Source organism: Ochotona princeps, chromosome 2, assembly GCF_030435755.1.
Source record: "Ochotona princeps isolate mOchPri1 chromosome 2, mOchPri1.hap1, whole genome shotgun sequence".
In the NCBI taxonomy this organism is placed as follows: Eukaryota; Metazoa; Chordata; class Mammalia; order Lagomorpha; family Ochotonidae; genus Ochotona; species Ochotona princeps.
Window position 1 is genome coordinate 9,771,379 of NC_080833.1, and position 21,029 is coordinate 9,792,407.

The window sequence follows — 21,029 nt, forward strand, 5'->3', positions numbered from 1 at the left end:
GTGGGGAGCCATGGAAGGCTTTCAAGGGGAGGAAACATAATCGGATTTCTGCTCTAGAAGGGCCAAGGTCAGAAGGCGAGGTTGGAGATTACCAAGCCCCCTCAGAGCCCCCTCGCAGGTTCTCCCCTGATACTGAGTGGGCCTTGGAGTGGATGTATCCATAGCAGGAGGCCTCAGGCAGTCGAGGTAGAGAGAGTGTGGTGTGATGGTCCCACCGTCTGTGCCCCTATTTACTCCCCCCTAGGGCAGAGCTGGCCTGAGAGAAAACAAAGTCCTGTGCCTTGCCTTGGAGGTGACTCCGCCAGGAAGCCCAGTCTGCGCATTGCAGGACAGGCGTGCAGGGTAAATTCATCCTTGCTTGCAGGTGAGGCACCCGGCTGCCCCTCGCTCCCCACCCTCGGGGCTGCAGGAGGCTCAGTCAGCACATGGGTGAGTCCCCAGGTAGGGTGGGCGCCTACCCTCTCCCTCTCATCACCTCCCACACGCTCTCTGGCCAGGCTGGGTCAGCTGGTAGGGTAGCTGTTCCTGTCCCGCGTCTGGGGGGAGCACACCCCGTGATCTGTGCCCCACCACGCCTGCACTTGACCTGCTTTCTGCCCCTAGCTCCACCAGGAACCGGCACCATGGCCTCCAAGCCTGAGAAGAGAGTGGCCTCCTCTGTCTTCATCACTCTGGCACCCCCGCGCCGCCATGCAGCAGTGGCTGAGGAAGTGAGGCCAGTGGCGTGCGAGGCCCGGCAGGGCCGCTCTTGGGAGCCCCCTGTGAAGGCTTCCGGGGCAGGCCCGAGTGGGAGGCCCGGCCCTGTCAGCCCTCCTCAGCTGGCCAACGGAGGTGAGGGGTCAGAGAAACAGGGAGGGCGGGGCGGTCACTGATTCACTCATCAATTGAGTGCCTACTTGTGCCAAGCAGGGAGGCCAGGTTTTTGGCCTGCAAGCAGCTTGCATCTGAGAACAGCAAGCAGCATTAACGTCAACACAGTATACAGGGGGTGGCATTTGGGACAGCCCTGACCTTGCTGCTTGGGCTGCCCGCATTCTTAAGGGAGTGCCTGGTCAAGTCCCAACTCTTCTACTGCTCATCCAACTTCCTGCTAACGCATACCCTGTCCTGCCAGCCACGTGGGAGACCTGGATAGAGTTGGCTCCATACTGACTCAGCCCGAGCTGTTGCAGGCATTTGGGAAGTGAGCCAGCGGTTGGGAAAAAAATCTCTGCATTTGTCTGTCTGCCTTCAGAGTAAAATGAAAGCAGAGGAGAAAGTGGCTGAGATGTGCAGTGTCAGGTAGACGCAGGTGTGGTCTGGTGAAGAGGTAAAACTTTCTATGGAAAAGACCTGACCTGGAGGAGGTGAGCTTGCAGCTGCCGTCTGCATGACAGTGCAAAGGGCCTGGGGCAGCGGCCAGGGGAAGGGTCTGGAAGGTGGAAAGGCTGTTAGGGGGCTTTAGTCTCCCCTTGGAAATGCACCCTGTGTGTGGTGCACCTTCCCAGGCAGAGAGGGGAAAAGCTTCCTGGTGACCCTTCCTCTGCCTGGTAATTGGGGTGGGCTGGCCCTGTTGCCTTGGTAACAGAGAGTCTTCCTGTCCTTAGTTCCTGTCACTGCCTGGGAGGGTTCAGCTATAAGACTTGGTGAACAAGGGCAGGGTGACAGCCAGACCCCTGGGACAAGCGCCTGCTGGAAGGAGGCCCCGAGGCTGGCCCAGCTGGGCACCTGGGCAGATATCCAGCCATCACAGAGTAAGCCTAGGTTAGGCCTGTCTGTCCATCACCATGGAAACCCCTCAGACACCAGTAGGAAGTCTCCCCACCCCACCCCGTTTCAGATGGCCCAACAGGTCAGGAGTGAGGGTGCAGAGGAGCCTCATAGAGCAGCTCCCCAGTCCTCCTCCCTTCCTTTCTCTTCCTGCCCTCCCATCCTGAGAGCCCCGACCCCTGTGGGCACTTCCATGGGAGCACAAGACTGAGCTGACTGGGACCCGGGCATGTGCGAGTGCGTGGAAAGTCATGTGCCCCGTTGGAGTGCTGCAGGTAGCCCAGGAAGTGTATGTAGCTTAGCCATCCACATGGGCAGACTCCCAGGACGTTACCTAGTGTTGGTGGGGACAGGTGCTAGCTGCCACGCCCACTGCCCTCGCACAGAGCCTGAGCAGTTGCGGTCTCATTGGAGCCAGGTCGGTTCCACCTGAACCAGGTCAGCAGCTTCCTCCTGACCATGAGCATGAAGGCTGGCCGCCTTCGGACCCTGGAGACCGGTCCTCGGTCGGCCCCCTTGGCCTTTCAGCCTGGAAAAAGTCCCAGCTTGTGTGTGCTGTGGTACAGCCGGTAAAGCTGCTGCCTGTGGCACTGGCATCCCCTATGGTTGCCTGTTCATAACCTGGCTGTTCCTCTTCTGATCCAGCTACCTACTAGTGCACCTTGGAGGGCAGCAAGCAGATGGCCCCCTGCACCCACAGGAGGTGTTGGCCTTTCCCGGCTGTGGCCGTTGCAGCCATGTGGGGCACGAATCCGTGGATCTGAGCTTTCCCTCGCTCTCTCACCCCTCCCATCTCCGCTCTGCACACATGCCCCGCCTCCCTCGCATTCCTAAACTCCCAAGTCGGCTTTCCTCTGCGTGACTCCTTAAAACGATACAAAACAAAAAAACCACCATCCTCCCTCCTTCCGCTCATGGCCACCTGGACACAAAGAATCGTCCTCGCCTGACTTGAGGGTCCCCGGGCTGCCCCGTGGCCTCACATCCCCCTCGCTTGCTTCTCTCCTGAACGCCTTACCCATCCTCCCAGCACCCTTGTAGGGTCACGAGTGGGCAGGGGGAGCAGGGGGTGGGGGAGGCTGGGTGCCTTCTGGCTCCTGACTCATGAGCTCCCCTGCAGCCCAGCTCTTGCCAGAGCCTCATCTGCAGCCGGGCTTGTGCCAACACAGCGGCTGGCCCGCCCGTCCGTTCTGATTCAGCAGGTCTGTGGCGGCCGGGACCCGGAAACTTGCCTTTCCCACACCTTTCTGAGTTATGCTGATGCTGTCCTACGGACACCACACCTGGAGAACTATATATTTTTATCTTTTTTTATTACTATTTTTAAGATCTTTATTTGAAAGGTAGAGATGTAGGGGGTTGTGGGGGCGAGGTTGATGTTTCTCTTGGTTTGATCTCCAAATGGTCGCAACTTCTGAGCCTGGTTCAGGCTGGTCTCAGGAGCATGGAGCTCCACTCAGGTCTGCTGCATGGGTGCAGGGACTCAGGCACTTGGGTCAGCCTCTGCCACCTTCCTGGGCACATTAGCGGGGAGCTGGAACAGAAGCAGAGCAGCTGGGCACTCGATTGGCACGCCCCTAAAACTGACTGCATCACAACACTGGCTCCCGTATTTTTTAATTTAAAAAGACATGTAACTGGCGCAATGTGCATGTTTATGGATGATTATGCCATTTCTATACATGCGTACATGTTGTGGTGATCACACCATGGTCATCAAAGGCGTTTTCACAGCGTGGCCCCGTGGGCAGCTGTGTCAGCACTGCCTGGCAATGTAGCAGAAATGCTAGTTCTGGGGCGGGGGGTGAAGGTGGGGGAGGACCAGCCGTCTGCTCTTGAACAAGCCTTGCTCCCCAGCTGAACATGGCACCTGCTTCCCATCCGTGCGGCTCCTTGGCCCTGGAGTCAGCGAGGCAGTGTCTTTGCCGAATGCGTGAAGAATCAGATGCCGCCTGGAGAGGGGTCCCCACTGGGAATGCAGCAAGAGCCATGGTCTGTGGGCTCCCAGGCCTGTGGAACTTCCTATCTGCTTTTGCTGTGCACCTTGGGTGGCGGGTGGCGTGCCCCCATGCCTGTTCTTGGAGTGCTTTGAGTAGCACTCGCTCAGCCTGGGGCTGGAGGGAGTCCCTCCTGATCCCAAGGAGCCCACAGGGCTTGCAGTGGGATGTGCTGGTTCTGGCACAAAGGAAAGACATGGGCACTGAGACAGGAGCTGAGGGAACTCTGCCCCCCCCCACGCCTGTGTATGTGGTGTGTGTATGTATGTGCTGCTGTGCGCGCATGGTGTGCACATGTATGTGCTGGTATATGTCCTACATACGTGTGATATACATGTGTACACACATGTGGTGGTGCATATGTTCTCCAGGCACATGTGTGCCTGTGTGTCTGTGGTCTTAGGAAGCTTCCAGACACACACAGACGTGAAGTTAAAGGAAGAACCATGTGTACCCACGTCTGATTTCAGCACTTACCTGGGTTTGCCTGTGTCTGTTCCTGTGTGTGAGAGAAGTGTTCGTCATGCCACCGGTATTTCTGCACCACATTTGCCGAGGTGCACCTGACTGGAAGCCACTGTTGTACACGCCCACGGTGCCCAGCGAGGTGACCGGGAATGCCTGAGGGCTATCTGATACTCCGCACACAGTTGGTTCTCAGTGCCTGGCTCAGCCTTTCAGCTGTCAGGCTGTAGCGGGATGAATGTGGTGCCTTTGTCCCCTGTGCTGACTCGCTTGGGAGACAGAGCTCTTGTCACCCGGTCCCTCCCTAGAGACTGACCGACAGCCGGCCTGGCCAAGGCTGGGAGCTGGGAACGCAGTCCCAGTCGGCCACACGATGGTTGGGGCCCAGCCCCCCGTGCCGTCAGCGTTGCCTCCCGGGCGCACATCTGCAGGAAGTGGAGTCAGGAACACGCGTGGGACTGCCACCTGGGGACCCCGGGACAGGCAGAAGGAGTCTTAGTGTGTGTTGCCTCCCTGAGTCCAGACGCCCTCCCGCAGTCGGTGTTTGCTTTTGTCTTTGTCTTTTTCGTGTACAGAATGGCAGAGTGACAGAAGAGAGATCCCTTATCCACTAGCTTATTTCCTGACCCAGATACCCACAATAGCCAGGATCGGGCCAGGCTGAAGCCAGGAGCCCGGAACTCCATCCAGGCCTTGTCGGTGGGTTCCAGGGGCTCGAGCACTTGAACCAACCTGTGTTGCTCCCAGAGTGTGCTGGCAGGGACCTGGAAGACTGGCAAAGCAGCTGCAACTCAGACCACTCTTGGGTGGCACTAAACCCGCACCCACGCCACGCACCACCCCGCCTGTCAGTTCAGGAAGATGTTTAGTTTTTTCTCAGCTACAAAACCAGAAGAATTACATGAGAGGATGAGCCCTTTGAATTAGGGTCCAGATAAGGACTGCGCTGTTCAATGAAAAATAGAACACCAGTCACCATTTTCTAGTAAAAGAAAACTAGGGGGTATTAATTTTAATATTAAAGATTATGGAACTTCATTTACTAAACTATTATTTCAACATGTAATCATAAAATTTTAAAGAAAGATTTATGTTACCAAAGAGAAGGAGAGACAGAGAGATCTTAACATCTGCTGGTTCACTTTCCAAATAGGCACAACTGCTGGAGCTGGACTGGTCTCAAGCCACGAGTCAGGAGCTTCTTCCAGGTTTCCCACCTGAGTACTGGGCTCAGGAATCTGGGCCATTCTCTGCTGCCTTTGCAGGCACATTAGCAGGAAGCTGGATGAGAAGGAGGCAGCGGGTCTTGAACTTGGCACCGCAGACAGAGGCTTAATCTGATATGCTACGGGCACCAACCCTAAAAATCAGTTTTCAGAATGTTGGTTTGGGGGCAGCAGTTGAAGCTGTACCTGTGATACCAACATTTCATACTGGAGTGCTGGTTGGAGTCGCAGCTGCTCTGCCAATAAGCTCTCTGTTAATGTGGCTGGGAAACCAGAGCAAAGAGCTCTCTACCCACCGCCTCCCCCCACACACTCTGGCTGGTTGACTCTACACAGTACTCGGAGTGCAATACCTAAGGCGGGGCCAGGCCGAAGTGGTGATCCTGAAATTCCTCAGGATGTCCCGTGTGGCTGCAGGAGCTCAGGCACTTGGAGCATCCTCTCCTGCTGTCCCAGGTCCATTAGCAGCGAGTTGGATCAGAAGTACAGCAGCCAGGGTTCAGACTGGTCTCATGTACCAGTGTCCCAGGCAGGTGCTTAACTCGCTGTGCCCCAACCCTGGCTCAATGAATGTGCTTGCTTTCAGTGGTCATTTTTTTTTTTTTAAGATTTATTTATTTTCTATTACAAAGTCAGATATACAGAGAGGAGGAGAGACAGAGAGGAAGATCTTCTGTCCGATGTTTCACTCCCCAAGTGAGCTACAACGGCCAGTGCGCGCTGATCCGAAGCCGGGAACCAGGAACCTCCTGTGGGTCTCCCGCGCGGGTGCAGTGTCCCAATGCATTGGGCCGTCCTCAACTGCTTTCCCAGGCCACAAGCAGGGAGCTGGATGGGAAGTGGAGCTGCCGGGATTAGAACCGGCGCCCATATGGGATCCCAGGGTGTTCAAGGCGAGGACTTTAGCCGCTGGGCCCCAGTGGTCATTTTTTCTCTGAAATATAGAGACACGCCTCCGATCCCTCCCCTCCCCTGGACTCATTGCTGAGTCCATTCCGCAGTGTTTGTTGTCATGCCTGAGACTTGTCCCTTCTCTTCCTGTCCTCTCGTTCCCTTTATCCTCGTGGTGCCCACATTTGTCTTGAGTGGAGCTTTGGAATGTGGTTGGATTGGGGTGGATCTTTGTGGGGGGCGGTAAGAACAGGACATAGGTGGTGCCAATATCACTCTGTAGTGTCAGAGGGATGAGGAGACCCCCCAGGTCGGCTGAGTGCAGTCCCTGGGTTCTGGTGATGGCAGCCTAACCCCTCCTTAGAGCATCCCTGTGACCTTTCACCTAATGCTCCCAGTTTCCTGCCTCTGTGTCCCTGGAGGGCATCTGCAGGTCCCAGTTCCACAGGGCCTAGTCGCCTCCTGAGTCAGGGAGGTGCATCGCAAACAAGTTCCCATATATGGCAGGTGCTGCTGGCCAGTGCACTGAGCCTGTGTGTCCCCAGGACCTGGCAGTTCTGGCAGGAGACGGTGTTGTGGAAGCCCGCACAGTTCCTTCCTATTTTTGGCCCTGGCAGGTGCACTGCCTGTCCATCATCTCGGTTATCGCTTACCCCTGAGTGCTTGGTGCCCCTTTTCCATCCCATATGGAGGCTAGTTCCTGTCCCAGCTGTTACACTTCCCACACAGCTCCCTGCTAATGCACCTGGGAAGACAGCAGAGGGTGGCCCAAGTGCTTCAGTCCCTGCCACCCTCATGGGAGACCCAAAAGAAGCTCTGAGCTCCTGGCTTCGCTCTAGCTCATCCACAGGCATGGGGGCCATTTGAGGGAGTGAAACAAATCTTTAACTGAAAATGAGACTTACAGAGAGAGGGATTGAGAGATAAAGAGAGAGATCTTCCATTTGCTGGTTCATTCCCCAAATGGCTGCAGTGGCCTGGCACTGGAATAGGCTGTAATCTGGAGACTAGAAATATATTCAGATGTCTCATGTGGGCACAGAGACCCTAGAACTTGGGCCATCTTCTGATGCCTCCCCAGGCACATTAACAGGGAGCCAATGGGAAGTAGAGCAGTCGAGACTTGAAGCAGTGTCCATTTGGGATGCCGGCATTGCTTGGCAGTTTTACCTGCTGTACCATAACGTCAACCCCATGAACGTGTCTTTAACCAGATGTCGGTGCAAAGTCAGAGACAGGCCTGGGTCTGGCTGGTAAGGGGCCTCCTCTGTGCACCAGTAGAGACCCTGGCCGACCCTCTGCACCCTTCCCCTTACAGGGTGCCCTCCGCCTCCTCCGGCCCTGGACGGTGAGGACACTGTGGCTGACCTGGACCTCCCCCTACCACCACCACCACCCCCTCCTGCGTACCTGCCCCCCTCCGAGGAGGAGTCCCCCGCGCCGATGGGGACATCCCTCATTTCAGACTTAGAACAGCTGCACCTGCCCCCACCCCCACCACAGGTATCTCCCTGCATCTCCTGGGCTGGTGGGATAGGGTGGAAGGGGCTGAGGCTCCTGGGTCTCTGAAGGATGAAGTTGGGCAATGGGCTGGTCTTTCCTGCTCTCATTGCCCTGCGCCCCACCCCGCCCAGGATCCTGCTCGGCCCCCAGGAAGCCATTTCCCTGAGTGCAGGCCCAGTCCTTCGTGCTGTGAACCACAAATGTTTTTCTAGCCTTCTGCGCTTCCCAGGGAGACGGGCAAGTCCCAGCCCAGGGCTGGAGTCCGGCGAATGCCTGACAAGTGGAGAGTGGCCAGGGCCTTGCCCCCCAGGCCTCAGTTATCCCCTCTGTCTAATGGGACTGATCGTGTCCAGTGCCACTATGATGAGGAGCAGCGCTTGGAAGGGATGTGTGGGGTCCCTGCTGATAACCCCCTCTGTGTCCCCTCAGGCTGTGGTGGAGGGATTCCCAGAGCAGCTACACCCGGGTCAGCTCAGGCCCTCAGAAGAGGAGCTGCCGCCTCCCCCGGAGGAGCCGACTAGCCTCCCTGAGAGAGAGGCGTCCACAGGTAAGGGCCACGGCCAGGAGCATCCCAGAGTAACCCTCAGGGGCGCTCGTGGGGAATAGCCCGGGATTAGCAGAACTCCCCGCCTGCCTGTCCCAGCACCCATTCTTGGGCTGCACATTACATTTAATTTTTATCACCAGAACCTTCTTTCCTTTATGACTAAAACCCACTTCGGCGTTAATCCATGCGGTTTGCTATGATAGCACAAATGCCTTGAATTTTTTCCCACGACTTTTTCACGTTCTAGTGCCCTTGCACAATGCAAGATTAAAAGCATGCAAGAGGCACCCAGAGCCCTCCCTGGGGAGCTGACTCTCTCAAGGTCATGTGCATCCAGAGTTCTGTCTGCCTCAGCAAACGGAGTCCTGGGTCACCTGCCTGTCCTTCCTGGCTGCGCACTGTCTGTTTCAGGAGTCTTGGAGCCACCAGAAAGGGGTTTCAATTGGGGAGTTGGGGATATTTGCATATGCATAATGAGGTATTTGGGGGAGGGCACCGAAGCCTCCACCTGAAATCCATTATGCTTCATGCACACTCCCACCTGCTGTTTGACAGTGACTTATCCTGTGAGGTCAAGTGTGGAGTTTCTCAATTGCAGTGTCATGGGTTTTGGAATGTTAGGGCTTTGATGAGAGGCACCAGCCCATGGAGTAAGCTGGACCACAGTGCCCTTGGCTTTCCTTCCCTGGGGCAGCTCAGGGCTGTGGAAGTGGCTGAGCTGTTGGCGACCCTGCGGGGAGGGCTCAACCTGCTTTCCTGTCATTTTACCCTCATGCAAGTATATCTGACATAGTTTCCTAGAATAGGAACGGGCAGGTGCAATTGTGAATTTGCTGTTTTCACTCAACCAACCTCGGTATGCCAGTGGGGCCGACGTGAACACAGCTCTGTCTGCCAGGGGTGGAGAGAGTATTTTGGCCTCCAGGCGCTTTGCGAATACCCTTGTGAGCTCGTCATTTCCTTGATGCATTTCATCATCCATGGATACTTGAATGTTATGTAGGCAGCTGCACTGGGCCTTCCCCTGCTGGCTTCCGGCTTGCGTGTCCTGGCTGGGAAGACTGTCCCTTTTCCTGAGTCACACCTTGAGACCTTGGGTGCACCTTGGGTTTTGTGGGTGCATGTGCCACAGCAGAACCCCGAAGGTGACACCCCAGCCCTCCTGCCACCACATCTCCCAAAGCCGTTCACAGTCCTTTATAATGTACCTTCTGACCCTCCCCTGCTGTGAGGGGGTCAAGACCAAGTTCTGGGCCCTGTAGCCACATTCTGGTGACACCCCATGTCTCTTCTGCCACAGACATCTGTGCCTTCTGCCACAAGACCGTGTCTCCCCGGGAGCTGGCCGTGGAGGCCATGAACAGACAGTACCATGCCCAGTGTTTCACATGCCGCACCTGCCGCCGCCAGCTGGCCGGCCAGAGCTTCTACCAGAAGGACGGACGGCCCCTCTGTGAGGCCTGCTACCAGGTAACTGGGTGCCAGGCACTGGACTGGGCATGCGGAAGACGTTGTGTTGTTTCCTTCCCTGTAACATTGCTGGGAGGTAGGTAGTGCTGACCCACTTCACAGAGGAGAAGGTTGAGGCTCAAGGAGGAATACAGCCAAGTTTCCTGTGGTGGCCGTGACAAATTGGCACATTCGTGGGAACTTCAAAAACACACACCGATTTTCTCAAGTTCCATAGGCTGCAAGTCAAAAGCAAGATAGTGCACTCCCGCTGGGGATTCCCAAGCAGAACTCCTGCCCTTGGCTGCTCCAGGAACTCACCTGGCATCTGGCTGGGGCCTTGCCTCGACCTTGGCAGCCAGCAGTGAGCACGATGCCACCTCTCAGACAGAGTATCCTCTGCCTCCCCACACACACGCCAGTCTAGTGAATGAATTAGTATTTTGAAAAGCAGAGAGAAAGAGCGAGGGTGAGAGAGCTCACCACAGGCCTGCCACAGCTGAGGTGAGACAGGCCAGTGCTAAGAGCCCAGCTGTCACTTCAGGTGTCCCGTGGACAGGGCCGCACCCCAGGCTCTTGAGCCACCACCTGCTGCTGCCTGGAGTGTGAATTGACCGTAGGCTGCATCTGAGGTGGAGCGGGCACTCAGATTAGGGTGCGAGTGTTCAGCTGCCCCCTTCGCCCACCACACCCCACTTCGCTCTGCAGGAACTCTGCGGTAACTGCATTCAGGACCCGCCCTGAGTAACCTATGTACCCTACCGAGGCTCTTGCAGTGCCAGGTGCCAGCATCTGAACTTGAAGATCTTGGGCGCCTCACTCAGTTCCAACGAAATTGGCTGCGATTCTTCCTTAGACCCCACAGGCCCTTGGCTCCAGCTTAGTGTCACTTCTGGGGATGGAATGCAGCCCCCCAGAGCTGGTTTTCATGCCAGCATGTTACACTGCTGACTCAAATGGGATGTGGGTGTGCCCTCAGGAGGGTGGCCAGACCACCTGCAGCCATGTCACCTGGGTGTGACAAAAATGGGTCACACCTGGCGAGCCGCAGGTTTGAAACCTGCCTGCCTGAGAGGTTAGCGTGTTTGGTGTCTGGACCATCCAGAATCCTCAGAATGATCCCATCACAGCGTCAGTGCCCTGTGGGAGGATCCCCATCCTTCCCACCCCCTCACCTCTGACCCCTGACCATGACAGCCTGGGGCCAGGCTAGGGTGGGATGCTGGCAAGGAGGGGGCTCCAGCAGAGTGCTGGGGTGGGAGAGATTGCACAGCTGGAAGGGGAAGATAGCGCATCCAAGGGAGCAGGTGTGGAGTAGGAGGCCGCACTAATCTCACTCTTCTTTTTTTTTTTAAGATTTATTTTATTTTGATTGGAAAGGCAGATTGACAGAGAGAAAGATACTCTGTCTGATGGTTCACGCCCCAAGTGGCCAAGTGACCAGAGCTGAACTGATCCAAAACCAGAAGTCAGGAACTTATTTTAGGTCTCCCACACAGGTGCAGAGTCCTAAGGCTTTGGGCCGTCCTTGACTACTTTCCCAGGCCACAAGCAGGGAGCTGGATGGGAAGCAGGGCTGCTGGGATTAGAACCAGCGCCCATATGGGATCCTGGAGTGTGCAAGGCGAGGACTTTAGCCACTAGGCTACTGCGCTGGCCCTTATTTATTTATTTACAAGACAAAGTCACAGAGAGGGAGGGGGAGAGAAAGAGAAAGAGAGAAAGAAAGAATCTTCCACCTTCTGGTTCACACCCCCAAATGGCAGCAGTAACTGGAGCTGGGCCAATCCCAAGCCAGGAAGAGGGTATTCTTATTTTTTTAAATCTCTTCCCCGTCCTCCCTTCCCCGCTGCCCCCTGTAGTTTACAATAACATAGTCCTTCAGCTGTAATCTGTGCTCCAGTGTTCTGAGGAGGCAGCAGATTCTCTAGGACTCACACATGGGTGCAGGTGCCCAAGCACATGGGTCATCTTGTGCTGGTTTCCCAAGTGCATTAGCAGGGAACTGGATCAGAAGTGGAGCACTTGGGACTCAAACGCGGTGCCCAGATGGGATGTAGGCAGTGGATTTACCCATTATGCCACAACACTGGCCCCCAAGTGCTTGGTTTAAGGCCCGCCTCCTCTGCTTCCAATCCAGCTTCCTACTAACGCACCAGCTGGGAGGCCGCAGGTGATGGTGAGGCAGCCGGGCCCTGCCTCCCACCTGGGAGACTAGGATGCACTTCTGGGTCCCTGGTTTTTGCTGGTCCAGCCCTGGATTTTGAGGGCATTTGGGCAGTGAACCAGCACATGGATGCTCTCTCTCCCCTTGTAACTCTGCTTTTCAAATAAGTGAAGAAATTAAAAAAAAATTAACTAAACAAAAACAAAACAAAACAAAACGCATACCTGGAGCCAACAATAATGTTGTACACTTTGTATTATACAAATGTATTAAATGTTCTTGCCATCATAAAATAAATTTTGGGCCCAGCGGCGTGGTCTAGCGGCTAAAGTCCTTTCCTTGAACGCCCCGGGATCCCATATGGGTGCCGGTTCTAGTCCCGGCAGCTCCACTTCCCATCCAGCTCCCTGCTTGTGGCCTGGGAAGGCAGTTGAGGACGGCCCAAAGCCTTGGGAACCTGCACCCACGTGGGAGACCCGGAAGAGGTTCCTGGTTCCCAGCTTTGGATCGGTGCGCATCGGCCGTTGCAGCTCACTTGGGGAGTGAATCATCGGACGGAAGATCTTCCTCTCTGTCTCTCCTCTCTGTATATCTGACTTTGTAATAAAATAAATAAATCTTTAAAAAAATAAATTTTAAGGTAATGCATATACTACTATGAAATATAAAACAGATAGATAGTGGTAGGTGGGCGGGACCAAAAAAAAAAAAAAGATAAATCCGAATGGAAGGCCAGTGCTGTGACATTGTGGGTAAAGACGCTGCAGGTAGGGCTGGCATCCCTTTGAGCACCTGTTCAAGCCCTGACTGCTACACTTCTGATCCAGCTCCCTGCTGTGGCCTGGAAAGCAAGCAGAGGATGGTCCAAGCCCTTGGGCCTCCACCCACCTGAGAGCCCTAGATGAGGTTCCTGGTTTCTGACTTCAGTCTGCCTCAGCCGGCCCTGGCCTTGGAGTCATTTGAGGAGTGAACAAACTAATGCATAATCTTCCTCTCTGCTTCAGCCTCTCTGTAACTCTTTCAAATAAATAAATCTTTTTTTTTTTTAATTTATTTTATTTTTGTTGGAAAGTCAGATATACAGGGAGGAGGAGAGACAGAGAGGAAGATCTTCCATCCAATGATTCGCTCTCCAAGTGACTGCAATGGCTGGAGCTGAGCCAATCTGAAGCCAGAAGCCAGGAGCTTCTTCTGGGTCTCCCATGCGGGTGCAGTGTCCCAAAGGCTTTGGGCTATCCTTGACTGCTTTCCCAGGCCACGAGCAGGGAGCTGGATGGGAAGTGGGGCTGCTGGGATTAGAACCAGCACCCATATGAGATACTGAGTGTGCAAGGTGAGAACTTTAGCCACTAGGCTACCATGCTGGGCTCCAAATAGATAAATCTTAAAGAAGAAGAAAGAAAAGCATTGTCTTAGCCTACATTAAAAGCAAAAAATGCAAACGGAAAGATGGTCAAAGCAGGAAGTGAGACCACGGAGGAAGTTAGTGCCTGGAAATGTGTGATGAAGGAGCCTGACTGTTATTCCTAAAGCTGAACACGGGACTTGTCCCTGAGCTGTCAAGCAGCCCTATGATGAGTCTAAGGCAGAGCTGCATCGCTTTCCCTGGGAGTTGCTCTTTCTGGCTGTGATGTCGGAGCCACCAGTTCCCCAGGGGAGCTGGCCCATGCTGGCCTCAGCCATCCGGCGACAGGCAGGGCAGTGGTGGCTTTCTGCAGAGGGCTTGTCTGGTAGCCATGAAGAACACAGCAGGAGGGGTCTGGGCCGGATGTTCCAGGCCGGGGGCATGTCTCCCCTGCGACCCCGTGAGTAGCTGGTCCTGGAGACCTTTGTGTTGGCTCTGAGACGGCGGCTGCCTGTCACAGGACACCCTGGAGAAGTGCGGCAAGTGTGGCGAGGTGGTCCGGGACCACATCATCAGGGCGCTGGGCCAGGCCTTCCACCCACCGTGCTTCACCTGTGCGGCCTGCGGCAGGTGCATCGGGGACGAGAGCTTCGCCCTGGATGGCCAGAATGAGGTGTACTGCCTGGATGACTTCTACAGGTATGAGCTACGTGCCTGCACTTGGCAGAGGGGAGGACAGGGTGGGACTAGGGTAGAGCAGAAGGGCCAGTCTCAGAACCTCCTGTTCTGCATGCCTGACGCTTGCCTGTGCACCTGCTGCACCTGCGTTGTGCTGGGCTGTGCACTATAGCTACCGGATCTGACCCTCCAAACTGTGCTGCGGGTACCAGAAGAGTTCCTATTTATCAAATATGGAAGCCAAGACAACAGCAGCCCTGGAGATCTCCCAGCCCTGGACCATGGAGCTGGACCAGGCCAAAAGGACACAAGTACCCATGAGCCTCGGTCCCTGCTCCTAAGTTAGCACCATCTGTGGGAAGCAACAGGTGTGCCTATTTGAAAAGAAAGAAAAAGAGCCAAACATAGTGAAGGAAGCGGTGGCTATAATTGGAAACCAGTGAGGGGCTGAGGCCGGTGAGCATGCCTGAAGTTCAGACGCAGCCCGGCCTGTCCTGCCTCCAGCTAATCGCACCCTGCGCAGCCAGGCCTCCTCACGTGCTTTCCCTGGCGGCTCCCACCAGGGAGAGGCCTGTGGTTGCAGCCTCAGATGTGGTCTCAGCGCTGGAGCCTGGAATAGCTCTGGGCGGGGTACCCTTGGGTCAGCCTCCCTCTGACCGCTCCTGTCTGCGGTCACTGGCTCCGATCCCTCCCCAGCAAGGGCTCCTCTCCCCTTAGGAAATTCGCCCCCATGTGCAGCATCTGTGAGAATCCCATCATCCCTCGGGATGGGAAGGACGCCTTTAAAATCGAGTGCCTGGGAAGGAACTTCCATGAAAACTGCTACCGCTGCGAGGTGAGTGGAGCCCAGTAGCTCGTTGACAGCCCATCACCACTCGAGCCCTGTGGAGACGGGCTGGGTGAGCCCAGGGAATCGCCCCCCGGCCCCCATCAGAAGGGGACTGAGGACCATGTTTAGTTCTGTCACAAACCCGCATGGGGCACTGCTGTCCTGTCCTTGTCCAGTGGCAGAGACAGCAAAGAAGGGAAGTAATTACAAAGATGGTCTCTTTGGTGCCAGCGCTGTGGCATAGTAAGCTAAGTAAGCTTCCACCTGTGCTGCCGACATCCCATTTGGGCACCAGTTCGAGTCCCAGCCGCTCCACTTCCGACCCAGCTCTCTGCCGTGACCTGAGAAAGCAATGCTTACGGTCTGAAAAAGCAGCAGAGGATAGTTCAAGTCCTTGGCCCCTTGCACCTACATGGGAGAGACCTGGAAGAAGCTCCTGGCTAACTTCCTACAACAACCAGGGCTGGGCCAGGCCAAAGTCAGGAGCCTGGCGCTCCATCTGAATCTCCCTTGCAGGTGGCAGGGACTCAAAGTGCTTGGGTCGTCAGCTGCTGCTGCCTGCCAGGGTGCACCTTAACCGGAAGCTGGACATGGAAGTGTGGCCCGGCACTGATCGAGGGTGGAGGCGTGGCTCTGGGTGCTGAGACTGACAGCTCTAGAATCATGTGGGGCAGAGCGGGGTTGCTGTCCTGGCAGAAAGAGACCCAAACAACGGTGTTCTGTCTGAGTGTGCGATGGGCTCGGGGGCAGAGAAGGTAGCCTGGAATCTACCCACGCGGGTGGAAACAGAGGCCTGGACTGAACCTGGGTTTTGTGGGAGGGGTAGGAGTTTGCCAGATATTGAGAGAGGGGAAGGATGTCAACACAATGGGAGGGGTCTGTGATGTGGACACGCCTGCAGCCCTGGAGGCTTGTTCCAAGTGGGAACTGTTGGCATGCGTGGAGTGTTCAGGCCAGAGGATGTGGTCACGGACACACCATGGTCATGGCCAGAGAGAAGGGACCGGGCTGATGTGGGGAGGGTCCTTGGGGGCCAGTATAGGAGATCGCATGTCAAGACCAGGGAATCGCCCCCCGGGGCCCCCATCAGAGGGGTCTGAGGACCGTGTTCAGGTCTGTCACCATCTTGAAGGTCTTTTATTATTTCAATTTGAGAGGCAGAGAGAGCGCGTGTTCATTACCACTGGCTCCTGATGTCTACAATGATGGGCACGGGCTGGACCAAAGCCACACGCTGGGCACTCAATTCTTTTTTTTTTTTTTAATTTATTTTTATTGGAAAGGCAGATATACAGAGAGGAGGAGAGACAGAGAGGAAGATCTTCCATCCAATGATTTACTTTCCAAGTGACTGCAATGGCTAGAGCTGAGCCAATCCGAAGCCAGGAGCCAGGAGCTTCTTCCGGGTCTCCCACGCAGGTGCAGGGTTCCAAGGCTTTGGGCTATCCTTGACTGCTTGCCCAGGCCACAGGCAGGGAGCTGGATGGGAAGCATGGCTGCTGGGATTAGAACCAGTGCCCATATGGGATCCCAGAGCGTATGCAAGGCAAGGACTTTAGCCACTAGGCTACTGCACTGGACCCCTGGGCACTTAATTCTTGAAGCCGCCTGCATTGCCTCCCAGGGCTGAATGTCAGCAGGAAGCTGGGATAGGAAGTGGAACTGGGGCTGTAAACCCAGACATTGCAGTGTGGCTGTGGGAGCCTCAAGGGGGATCCCGACCGCAGCTGCCCAGCCCACTGCGAGCGTCCACCGAGGAACTTCCTGGGTTCCAGTTGTCAGAGCTGCTGGAGAGACAGCCCAAGTCCTCAGCTACCCCTTCCCTGGCAGCCCCAGGTCACCTCCTCTAGTCAGGGGGACAAAGGTGACGGCCTTTGCAGGTGTCAGCGACACTGAAGTCCCTGAAGAGATCTCTGCATCCACAAGCATGCTGGGTGTTTGTGACTGCTGTTGCTGGGCACAGCCAGGACAACATGCCCCCCTGGTTGGCCTTGCTGGAATCCAAGGTCCTCTGGGAACTGCAGGCTGTTAGGTCTAGCTTGGCCGTGATGAGCTCCTGGGCTGGCTGAGGAGCCAGTAAGCCCCCACTCCCCGACCCCCACGGCCTTGACTGAGGCTGCTGCAGTTCCATTTTAACAGTGAAGCTCTTGAACCAGCAGCCTAGGCCAAGGTAAGGGTGCTGCCCTGTCGGAGGGGAAAGGTGGCTTTTGTTTTTGTGACGGGCAGAGGGATGGAGAGAGGGAGAGACAGAAAGCCTCACTCATCCATCCGCAGCTTCACTCCCCAAACGGCCACAATGGCCAGAGCTGTTGGACTTCCATCCGGGTCTCTCACGTAGGTGAAGGTTCCAAGTACTTAGGCCATCCTCCGCCACCTTCCCGAACACATCACAAGAAATGTGGGTTTTCCTGCAAACTATAGGGAAGGTGACGGTACTTATAGCCGAGTGACATTCTTTTTATTTTTTAATATTTATTTGTTTGTTGGAAAGGTAGCATTACAGAGAAAGAAAGGGAGAGACACACAGGAGATGTTCCATTCACTGGTTCACTCCCCAGATGGCCACAATGGCTGAGGCGGGGCTGGGCTGAAGCCAGGAGCCAGGAGCTTCTGTGTCTCCCACATGGCTACAGGGCCTCAAGCACTTGGGTCGTGCTTTGCAACTTTTTCCAAGAGCACTAACAGGGAACTGGATTGAAAACAGAGCTGGGAACTCAAAGCAGTGTCAATAGGAGAGGCCAGCATTGCCAGCAGAGGCATTAACCCACTACACCACAATTCAGGCCCCCCTGGTGACATTCTTGACAAGCAGGGTCTATTGTTCCCGTTTAAGATGGGGAAAAGTGTTCCTAACCCCTGCGTGTGCCCCCTTAGCATGTTACATTTGTCATCACATCTTCCTCAAGTACCCAGATCCACCGTGGAGACCCAGGGTGGAGACCCAGGGTGGCACAGGGGGCGCCCTCCTGGCTGGGCCTACAAGATGCAAATCAGACCTTGGCCTGAGGCAGGGAGGCCCACTGTGACCCCAGAGTTAACACTGCAGGGACAGGTCCCTGTGATTGGATCCTTGCAAAGCAAAAGGTGACAGGGAACAGGTCTCTATACACAAAATTGTGCCCCATGGGTGTGCCCCGTGGCAGAGGGGAGGGCAAGGTGGTAAAGTGCATCGAGTGTGGGCCCTGACTTCCTCCCTATTCTCCAGTGATGGAGAATCTGGGGGTGCGGGACAGCAACACGGTGGCATAGCAGTTAAAGCCCCTGCCTGAGACACCGGCATCCCATACAGATGTGGGTTCAAAGCCCAGGTGCTCCACTTCTGATCCTGCTGCCTGCTAATGGCAGAGGCTGGCTCAGGGCTTCAGCCCTTGCCATTCACGTGGGAGACCTGGAGGAAGCTCTTGGCTCCTCGCTTTGGCCCAGCCCAGCCTTGGCCACTGTGGCTGTTTGGGAAGTCAACCAGTGAATGGATGAGTTCTGTTTACCTTCTTGTGTAATTCTACCTTTCAAATAAAAATAAATCTTGATGTATCTGCCGGGCTGGCCTTGGCCAGGAAGCGGGCAGTCAGTGGGTGGGCCTTCTCTGAGTGTCCTCCATCTCCCTGTGGCTGCCCTGCCCTCGCCCGGTGTGGGGTGGGAGAGCCGCTCCAGCCCGTGGCTGGGCGCTTGTATGTCGGTATACCCTCAGTCACCAAGCAAGTCCCTCCCAGCAGGCTCCATGCTGGCAGCATGGCCATGCTCATCCTGCACCCACTTTGGTTTTCCCAGGACTGCAGTGTCCTCCTGTCTGTGGAACCCACGGACCAAGGCTGCTACCCCCTCAACGACCACCTCTTCTGCAAACCGTGCCATGTGAAACGCAGCGCTGCTAGCTGCTGCTGAGCGCACCGTCACCTCCTGCCGGCAGCCCACACCTCCTCCTGCACACTGTTCTCTGAGCCTCCATGGGGACCGGCCTGTGGCTCTGCCCACTGTGTCCCAGACATGGGACTGAGCCAGCCAGGCCTGGCCTCCTCCCAACACCCCCAAGCTTCCAGCTCCGCCCCAGGACCCCAGAAGGTTCCTGTGCTGTGAGTCACCGTCTGACCCCTTGGACCCACTGCTGGGGACAGTCTGGGCGTATGTGTCCCTAAGCAGGATGTATGGAGGCCAGGCCTGGGTACAGGGCAGCACTGTTAGAGTCCCATTGGTGGAGGAGAAGAAGGGGACCCAAGGTGGCACAGCCATGGATGCCCCAGCTTGGGGACATGGCAGGTTGGTATGTAGCCGGGCAGAGGGGGTGATCCATGGCCACACAAGGCCATTGGCAGCCCTGCCCTCTGCCTGCTTTCTAGCACCGCTGCCCACGGGCTGCCTTCCACCCGTCTGTCCGCAACTGTGGAGTCCCATTGTACGCTGGGCAGCAGGGTGGGTCCTGGGGCCGTGGACATCTCTCCCTGCTCCCGCCCTTTCCCCTCCTTGCCGCAGCCCTGCAGCCCTGGCCAGCCCGCACTGCCTCTGCCACTGTGACAAGGCCTCACCTGCAAGATCTTTCTCCCTTTTTTAAGGAAAATCACCTTTGTTGTTTTATACGTCCTCAGGCATGTTGTAGGGCCTGAATGATGTAACACCATGTACTCTCCTCCCTGGGCTCCCCTGGATGGAGTACAGATGCCTGGGAGGCCCCATAGTGCCCTGCGCCAGGCCTGTCTCTCCGTCAGATCCTGCAGAGACTGGCATTCCCGGGACCAGCCTCATCTGGTCAGTCTTGAGCCACTGTGTCCACCTGCCACTTCCTGTAGATCACCTGCTGTTTGTGACTTCCTTTCACTTGCTCCCTGAGCTGTCACTGCTTCCAGTGTTAGCCTCGAACTGAGTGATGTATCCACCCAGTCCTGTGTCACCAATGTTTGTTCCTCTTTCACGTGCAAATAAAAGCATGCCTCGGAGTAGCTCACCTGGGTCGCGTCTGAGGTCCCCGGCAGATGGGACCAGCTCGAGAAAGCTGTGTGAGCCTCAACTTGCAGTGGCCCCCGCCCCTTCCCTTTAAACCCTGGGCTTGACTTAGCATGTGCAGGAAGCGAACGCTTGAGTCTGGCGCCTTAGACCGCTCGGCCACCCTGACACATAGCATGTGCAGGAAAGAAACAGGGGTCTTCCTCATGCCCCCTGCTGAGGACCTGCAGTGACTACCTTGGATGTGCGTCTGGACACGGGCCATGTGCTGGGAGCTGCAGGGTTGGCTGTGGGCTGCTGGCAGCGGAGTCCTCACTGCAAGGAGGCCTCCAAGTGCTGTCTGTGCCTGACCAGGCAACCCTGGTTGTGGACTTCAGGGCCAGGGAGTGTGTGTGTGTGGCAGGAAGGAGCCCAGACTTGGGGAAGCTGACCCAGGACCTGAGTGTTTGGACAAGCCCCGTGTAGACTGGGCCTTAGCTGAGCCTATGGCCTGCAGGCTTGTTGCCATGGGAAGAAGCTGGCAAGGCTGGTGCCCAGTTCATGAGTGGTTGCCCAGAGTCTGTAGTGCCTCTGCCCTTTGTCCAAGGCCCTGCAAGTGGACCTTGCAGGTTGTGTGGACACCTGAACGTCAGATCAGACCCCTGGGAATGGATGTTCACCCACCCTGGCTTGGGCTTACTGCCTGCGGCCTATCTGTTAGCACTTTACACGTGCATTTGGTACTCTGCACACGCAGAGCTGCTAGGCAAGGCTGCAGCATCTACTGGCAAGTGCCAGGCCTGGGTGAGGCACGTCAGGTTGGACTGTAGTAGCCCCTGGCAAGTACAAGATCCAGAGCTTGGATCCGGCCTGGTAGGGGGGCTGTGGACACCCCTCCTCCCCACCTTGGTGAGCTGCAGCTTCTGCTGGTGATCATGAGAGCCAGGGCTGGGACTGGAAAGGCTGGTCACGGCAGCAGCACTGTTAGCATACATGTGAGCCGGGTCTGGGAGTGCGGCAGGCTGAGCTAAGCTACAACATCCATGGGTTTGCACAAGAGCTAGATTGGATGTAGCACAGACTGGCCTAGACCACAGCTCATGCCAGCACAAGCAGAAACCAGGGCTGGATGTGGTCCTGGTAGGGGTTCTAGACCCACTGGTGTGTGTAAAGACCACGCCTATGGTGGGCTGGTCTGGGCCGGGCTAAGGCACATTACCCATCAGTTCCCATGAGAGATGGGGCAACATGGAGCTGGGGGTGGAACTG

General features: G+C 56.1%; 1 protein-coding gene across 1 annotated transcript; it reads left to right on the top strand.

Annotated features, from left to right (window-relative positions):
• The first annotated feature begins 611 nt into the window (after nucleotides 1-611).
• On the top strand, nucleotides 612-18,749 carry FBLIM1 (filamin binding LIM protein 1). Its single transcript, XM_058675615.1, has 7 exons — nucleotides 612-831; nucleotides 7,647-7,831; nucleotides 8,261-8,378; nucleotides 9,679-9,848; nucleotides 13,860-14,038; nucleotides 14,735-14,852; nucleotides 18,615-18,749. The coding sequence occupies exons 1-7, from the start codon at nucleotides 624-626 to the stop codon at nucleotides 18,726-18,728; spliced, it is 1,092 nt and encodes a 363-aa protein (XP_058531598.1). The 5' UTR covers nucleotides 612-623; the 3' UTR covers nucleotides 18,729-18,749.
• Nucleotides 18,750-21,029: the final 2,280 nt, after the last annotated feature.